This window comes from Typopeltis vanoorti, chromosome 4, assembly GCF_054136105.1.
Source record: "Typopeltis vanoorti isolate ZY-2024b chromosome 4, IOZ_Tvanoo_1.0, whole genome shotgun sequence".
NCBI lineage: Eukaryota > Metazoa > Arthropoda > Arachnida > Uropygi > Thelyphonidae > Typopeltis > Typopeltis vanoorti.
The window spans coordinates 102,496,686-102,505,111 of record NC_143552.1 but is presented as its reverse complement, the minus strand read 5'-3'; the positions used below and the strand labels follow the sequence as shown (position 1 = coordinate 102,505,111).

At 32.1% G+C, this 8,426-nt stretch overlaps 1 protein-coding gene across 1 annotated transcript in view; it reads right to left on the bottom strand.

The window, feature by feature from the left end:
• Positions 1-5,088: 5,088 nt before the first annotated feature.
• The window catches only part of LOC150107558 (growth hormone secretagogue receptor type 1-like), a 35,761-nt gene continuing 32,423 nt past the window's right edge, over positions 5,089-8,426 (bottom strand). The window contains exon 2 of the mRNA XM_090391384.1: positions 5,089-7,036. Within this exon, the coding sequence (XP_090247510.1) occupies positions 6,120-7,036 (917 nt within the window). The 3' untranslated portion in view covers positions 5,089-6,119. The remainder of the gene's footprint in view (positions 7,037-8,426) is intronic.

Below are 8,426 nucleotides of genomic sequence, written 5' to 3'. Positions count from 1 at the left end.
TTGTAAAACTGCATTTTAGTAAAATTGTATATGTAATTAACAATAACAACAATAATAATTATCGTTGTTGTTATACATTCGTTTAATCTTTCCAATGCCATATACAAGAAATTCTTCAATGCTGTTCTTCTTATTATTATTCTCCCATATTTTTTCCTCCATCAAGTGTATCGTAAAGGCACACTTTTTGTGCTCTGCTACTTCAGTGCCTTTCGGCAGCTGCATATGATCACAGAGGCATCAATTATAACCGATAAACGTGGGGGGGGGATGAAACTACAGAAGTAACATAAAATAGTTTAGCTAATACACATGCGAGAATGTTCTGAAACGTAAGTTACGAAAATAATGAACGGATTTACTGTAATAAAATTTAGGAATACTTTATTTCTTGTGGAATTTTCGAACAGAGATAATAAGAAACTATTATTATCACCGACACTAGAATATGTTTTTATAGCGACTCTGTTTCAAATCATTCGTTAGACTGACTTAGATTACATCACATTCAAAAAGATTAATATTTTCTTCATTTAAAACTTCCGACAGTTCTCTATAAAAGCCATTTTTATCTTTATTTTTTAAATTCGACACTTGAAATATTTTCTTCCGATTTACGTGTTTATAAAGTAATAATTTTGTCAGAAGATAGCCACAAGAATTGGACGAAACGTTTTTACTTAGAATTTAATGAAATAAGCCAGTTGCAAGCTAAAAACAAAAAATAATGAATGCGTTGACAGTTATTGATAGCGATTGGCACTACCTCCACACACACACACACACACACACACACACACACACACACAATTTTTCCTCCTTAAAAGTATTTTAAAGATGCATTTGTTAAATAAAGGTTTCACTTTGTCGAATATATTTAGTCGTAAGAAAAAAGAAATGATTGTCATCCGGAGTACTTATAAGAATAAGAAAGTGTTTCATAATCCGAAGATGGCAAAAATGGTACCGCCACAGTATCGATTGCTTCAGGGCACATCAATCAATGTCCAAATAGTTAAACCTGCTACTGACGATTCCTTCGTTTTCTGCTTGTTTCTTAGCAGAAGAGTGTTTCTTTTAATCGCTAAAAGCATCCCCGCCTCGTGGAGAAGTTTCCATTCTTTGAGATATTTCCAAAGTATTAGTTTCTTTTCGGAACATTTATAATCATTGTATCGCTATTAATAATGCTGGAGAAATAGCAGGTTCTTTAGTACATCAATGAAACTACCAATTTATGTTAGTGAATCATTAATTATTTTGAAGTTTGATGATCTACGAAGGCCACATTTTGCTATCGAAAGATTCATTCTCTTAAACTTTTTGATAAAATAAGAATGTATGGTGGTGCCATCTAGTGGTTATTAACGAAAAACCTGCTACATTTCGGAAACCCTGTACCATATTTCCAGGTTTCGAAAAATATATCATGAATTCATAATTAAACACTTAAACTCTTATAAAGTGGGTGTACCGCGTTTTCCCTCAAAATATATACTTCTATTTTGAGGGTTCATAGCCAGAGGGTTCATATATATATATATATATATATATATATATATAAATATATATATATATATGAATTTATATTCATCTTATTATCTCAAGCAGTTCGGGTGTTTTCCATTGGTATTCTGTTTAAAAATATTAACATTTCTTTGATAGATAAAATTGTCTAAATCAAAAGAAAAAAAATCAATAAATGCATAAGTTTCAGAACTTGATATGTTTTAATTATGTAATGCTTTTTGGCATGAAGGGAAGCAACATATACAGGGGCTCGTTGATTAAATATGTTTTACTTTATAAATACTTATATATAAGACTTTTTAGATATCACCAATATTTTTAAATATCACCAAAACTAAATTCATAGAGATAAGCAAGAAACCAATTCTTAATTAATCACTTTCTTTAAATGGGAAACAAACAGAAAGAGTCACAAAGTTTAAACATCTCGGATGCTGGTTAAATGAAGAATGCAATCTAGAAATGGAAATAAAAGTTAGAACTGAAATGACAAGAAAAATTTTTCTCCTGATGAAATCAACACTGTGTAACCGCAATTTAAATTTAAAGCTTAGAGTACGCATGATTACATGCTATGTGTGGTCTGCACTGCTATACGGTGCAGAAACTTGGACCTGGAAGACAACAACAATAAAAACACTTGAATCCTTTGAGATGTGGTTATACAGACGAATGTTAAAAATCCCATGGACAGCAAAAACGTGAAATCACCTGAACTTTTAGATACTATAAAAAGAAGGCAAATTACGAAGTAGGTGACCTTGGTCACCTACTTCGTAATTTAAAATATAAAATTGATTATAAAAGGGAAGATAAATGGAAGAAGAGGACAAGGAAGATGAAGAAAATCTTGGTTGGCAGACATCAGACAGTGGACTGGCATGAACTCTGAGGGACTGTTCAGAGTGGCTGAGGATCGCTCAAAAATTTGCCAAGGTCGTCGCTCGCCGACTTCCGATAAGAGATGGCATTCAAAGACTTTTCAGTGCTCACTTTCCATTTTTTTAATTTTTTTTGTAATTTTGCCATCTTTTTAAAAGAGAAATTTCTTTTAAATTTCTTCTAAAAGTTGGAATAACTTTTAAAAAGTTATAACTTTTAAAAAGTTATCTTTTAAAAAGATAACTTTTCAAAAGATAACTTTTAAAAAGTTATCATATATACGAATGCCCAACTGGTTTCGTTGGGCATTCGTATATATATGATACATACCTGCTTATCACCGTATTTAAATTATTGTTTAAACAATAAGAAATCTTATTTGACTTAAGTGAGCTTACTTCATTATATGTTATGCGTTCTGAATTAAAGGAAATACTTAAATATTTAAAATTAATCCCTTGTATAATTTTTCTATTTATTTTTAATTTGTGCGGCTATGAATCGCGAATGTTTTGGAGTTTTTCTATTGATATTTCCATACTACAGTTTGATAAATCTGTTGGAAATAAAATATTTCTATTTGTAACATATAACGGGGGGAGGAGAATGGATCATTATTGATAAGAATTTGATGCTGTTGGCGATGAAGCGAAGCAACAGAATCGATTTTTGGACACGTAATTTGAATTTATTTATGACGAGCAACTTTGAAGAAGAACGAGGGGACTGCTTTTATCTGCTCTACTTTGGCCTACCATAAAGTAAAGAGTAGCCAAACAGAAGAACGGAATGTGATGCATTTTATGTTCTGTAGTTTCGATGACACTTATCAGCCTTGTCACACTTCTATAAGAACCGCCGGTTCTTATAGAAGTGTGAAAAAGAAAGTAAGGAAGATGCGGATATTAGTCAGGAAAGTAGCAAGCGGTGCAAAACATTTCTTGAGGATTTATGCCTGAAGGGACAGAAAAAAAGGACTGTTTGCCTTCGTTCGTGCAAGTAAACAAGAACCTCATATATCGTTCTATGACATATACGAAGAGATGAAAGAAAAGCTTCTAAAATAGTCGTACGCATTCTTTCAAACTTTTTTTCTAAATGTTGTTATGATTTGATAATATAAAATACGATATGATTTTATATATGCTATTGATTCAGAATAATCAGAGAGATTGTGTGTGTGTGTGTGTGTGTGTGTGTGTGTGTGTGTGTGTGTGTGTGTGTGTGTGTGTGTGTGTGTGTGTGTGTGTGTGTGTGTGTGTGTGTGTGTGTGTGTGTGTGTGTGTGTGTGTGTGTGTGTGTGTGTCCGAAAATAATGCATAGGGTCGTTTATATGATTTAAATAATGAAAACGATTTTTGAGAAGGGATTATTTCATAATACAGTGTCTATCTTGTTCCATGACGTAATCATAAAGCATCTCTGTCTATAAGAATTTTAGAAGAAATTTTGAAATTTTATTGTTACCTTTTACTGAATTCCCCAGTTCACTCAGGATTTTAATTAAACGATATATTGAACAATTGTGAAATTCCTTCATAGGAATACTACGAATTATTGCTAATATTAGAAAAAATAAAATTCTCCGTTGTTCTGAACTGAAGGATATGTACATTCAATGACAGATGATATGCAATTCTAAATGTTTCTTTCAATTACACCGGATTTTCATTGGAGGGGGGGGGGGAATTACTCGCTTTACGATGTTTCTCCGGAGTATTTAGTTTCCTCGTAGAAAAACAGCTCCTCTTCTCTCTCTCTCTCTCTCTCTCTCTCTCACGCCAAAAGTCTCTAAAATAGTTACCTACTTTTAACACTGAATTCTTGATTTTGTATTTACAAGAAAGCATTGACGGAAATGAGTAAAAATATAATTTTCTACTATAAACTACAGCCGTAGTAATATCATATCAAAGAACAAAACAGTCTTACGTGATATGTATTATTCTTAATTCATAAATCTCTCGCTCACCACATCTCCCTATCATCTTCCTATAAATTCAAGATCCGAACCGTATTTTTGTTCAGAAAAGTTATTTCAAAAATGGGATGAATGATCACCATTTAGGTTTTAGGTTTGTTTTCTTTTCCTAAGCCTTCAAAGAAAAAAAACTCTATTTCTCCCTAATTCATATCAATCGGAAGAATTTCACGGCTTTAATCCTTTCTTGTGAAGTTACTGCATCTTCGCCATCCATTACAATATTGACATCTTACATTGTTTATGAATCTTTTGTAGCCACCAGGAGGTTCTAGCTGTCAAATAAATATGTGAAATAGCTTTCATGTTGGTTTATGTTGTCTATACGGAGTTCAGCGCTGAAATATTTTTATTATATCTGCACTCTGTTTCCATCTACAATAAAATTAATTATATATTTCTTTCTTCTAAACTCATAGATCTTTGTAAGTTTACAACAGGCAATTCCAATGAAAATGTATCATTGTGACGTAATAATACTGATGTTTTGTATTAAATGAGAAAGATATGAATTGAATTAGTCAACAATGAAACCTCGTGATATAAACATAGGAATGGTGTTCATATTTAGACTGAAACAATTAATAAACGTAAAAAAAGACTCAAAAGAAAACACTCCAAAACGAGAGTTATGGAACTGTCATTTTTATTAATAAATTTTGTTATACATTGAAGTACTGCGTATTTAGTTTTAACAATCATCGCTTACATAAATACATACGTATATGAACACATGGAATTTTTTACAGTCATTTATCATATATAAAATTATTTGATGACCACTCGAAAACTGATGTTTCTATTTCTAAACATATTATAACTGAATCACTCCACGGCTTTTTCTACGAAGCGTTAACAACATTACATTAATTCTTATTGTTGATTTATATTTATAATCTTTAATTAATTTATTATTTAAATAACTTCTTAAATAGAAGAAGCCATCTTCTTCCTTCTTCCGACAAGGAAAGGACTTCTCATGATAAAAGCTCTATTGTTTTAGAGATCAGGATCAAATAGCTGTTATCATGATTCAACAATAAGCTTTGTTGATGTTGAATGTTAAATCAGCAAATATATGAGCTGAGACACTTAAATGTTCACTAGTCGGAAGATTGTTTTCAGCAAGACAAGAAATAAATACATTAACTGACTAGATTAAATTAATTCTTATAAAGGACTTAAAGAATGGATCGATTATGAACTGTATAGAAAGCGGTAACCTTTTTCAGTAAAAAAAACAATAAATTCAGCGAATTTATTGTACATCTTATGAAACCACTTTTTCATGGAATAGATAACTTTGATCTGTTAACAAAATTGCACATATATTGGAGTAGAATACAAATTCTGCTTTCAGAATAATCTTTATTGTGACACCATAATATTAATGCATTTTTTTTTCATTCTGATTTCAAATGAATTTTTATTACTCCAGTTGGTTCTACAATATTGTTGCGAAAGTTTTATTTTGAAAGACAACAATGAAGCCACGTGATTTTAAAAATGAAAACATTTGTGCGCATTTGGACTGTTAAAATTATAAAAGATAACGTACTTACGAAATTCTTAAAACGATCATATACAGTTATATGTATTTCAACAGCAACTTAACACATTCTCGAATTGAATAATAATAATAATAAAAAGTATCAGACGAATTCAAAATCAGCCAGCTGATTTTGTAAATCATTGTTAGATTGGCAGTAGCATGTAACGAGATCAGTCACAGATAGCTTTCTGCAAAGTCTGCAGTTTCCACTAGTTTCTTACAACCGTCTTGGCAACTGGGACCCGTAGAATCCCTGCGTTGGTGTTCTTGGTCTACAATAATCACCGATGAGATGACTGAATTGGTGTGTCTAAAGGGAGTTTTCACACTACTTTGTAGTGTCCCCACTGTAGAAGCAGCCGTAAGTGAAGTATAGGTTGTACTGGAGGTACCTTGACGTATTAATCGGTGTTGTCTGTTACAACAAATGACACGTGCGAATGCTTCCCTAAATTTAGAAGATATTAGATTGTACAATATTGGATTGATCGCGGAATTAATGTAAAGCATTACCCTGCAGAAGTACAAGATGTTGTAGTAAGTCTCTAGTCCCAGACATCTGACACGTTCCTCGGACACCATGATGAGCCAAACAGTGAAGATGCGAAATGGCATCAGACACAAAAAGAAGCACACCATAATGCATGCCAACATCACCACCACCTGCTTTCTTGACCTCATCCTGCATCTCTCAGTTGCATTGTTCAACAAGCGTCGATCTATCATCAGATGTTTGGCAATTACGCTGTACAATCCTATTAACACCACAAATGGTATCCAGAAAAATCCTACTGTAACCAGAAGGAAATAAATCTTTTTCCATAAAGTGGACGCTTTGGTGAGACAGACCGGAACGGTGCTGCCATCTATGTATTTAACAAAATTATGTTCGACAATTGCAAATACAGGAGTGGTAATCAAGAGAGCAAGCATCCAGACAGCTATAATAATAGCAAGAGCCCGCATCTTCGTACAGGTGTATCCAGCTTTCAGAGGATGACATATGGCATAGTAGCGTTCGAAACTAATTGCTAGGATTGTGAGAATAGATCCATGGGCTACCGTTAATTCTACAAATGGCACGATTTTACCTAGAAAAAAGTAGTGGAAAATAAATTAGTTCAAATAATGTTTATTTATTAGGAAATGTGTAACTAAATTATGTTAATAAATCGCATAATTCATTTCATCTATTTTAATTATCATGAATAAATATTACATAAAATATTTTTATCAAATTTTGCATCAATTTTAATTCTGTTATGTCTTCGGTAATACATCATCGAAATTTATTACATCAATATAATCAATTTGATTTATTTTTAATGATTCACTTGTTAAATGAGAATAACTTCATTAAACAATGAATGTCAAAAATCAAAATAAATATTTCATTGTTATTATTAAATCAAAAATATATAATTTATCAACAATATCTAATGTAGGAATGCTAGATTTTTTTTTACATACTCATGCGAAATACTTTTAATAACACCGATTTAAGACAATTTTTATTGAAATTATTTCTTCTGTTGTTTTTGCATGATGGAATTGCTAGGGCATATCAGAAATTCTAAGTAATTTAGGCCAAAATCATTTCGGCTCCGAAACAGTAACAAAGCAGTTGTATGCTGTTTAGTGACAGTGATGGAGTGGATAGCAATGTGGAATGACGCCGATCTAACTTGAAGTACTTCCGAAAAGTAGACTAACATAGTAGTGGAAAATGTCTATTCTTAAATATTCAGCTACTTGAAGGAAATGCATGAGAAATTTCATAGTTGAAGAAAGGTTTTGTGGTGATTTTTTTAAACAAACGTTTCAAAAGAAAAAAAAACTTGAAAGAAAAATAAACAACAGCAAGCGGAGTGAATCTTTCCGAAATAGCTTAGGAAATGTGCATCATATAATTCTCAAAATGGACCAAAGCGCATTAGGACGAATTCTCAAACAAATAGGCACGACATTACGAGAGAGAGAGAGAGAGAGAGAGAGAGAGAGAGAGAGAGATGTTTTATGATTTCATCTAAGCAAAAATAAAGTCTGAAATATATCTGAGGGCGATTTGGCAGTAACAGTAATGATAGCATAAACTTACATCATTCAATAAAGTAGCATTGCTTGACTGAGTTAAGTGACTCATTATTTTTATGCCGTAGTATACATTTATACGGATAAGCTGTATAAATGTAGTAACCCTTAGATCTAAATTGTACATTGTGTCATAAGTCTGAATAAAAATATTACTCTCTTTACATCGGGCTGAATGTGTCCTTGACGCTTGATATTTGTTAAGCTAATATTACCGAAGTATGGTAAACGTCAATAAAACGATGTTAAATGCACCAAATTAACATTACTAGCACGCTAATTTCAACGCAATGTTGTCATTTCCTGTTTCAATTTCTATTGGCGATCTACCAGTCTAAACAATACAAACGGATCATATTTCGTATGTGAATCTCATACTGAAAGTTTGCA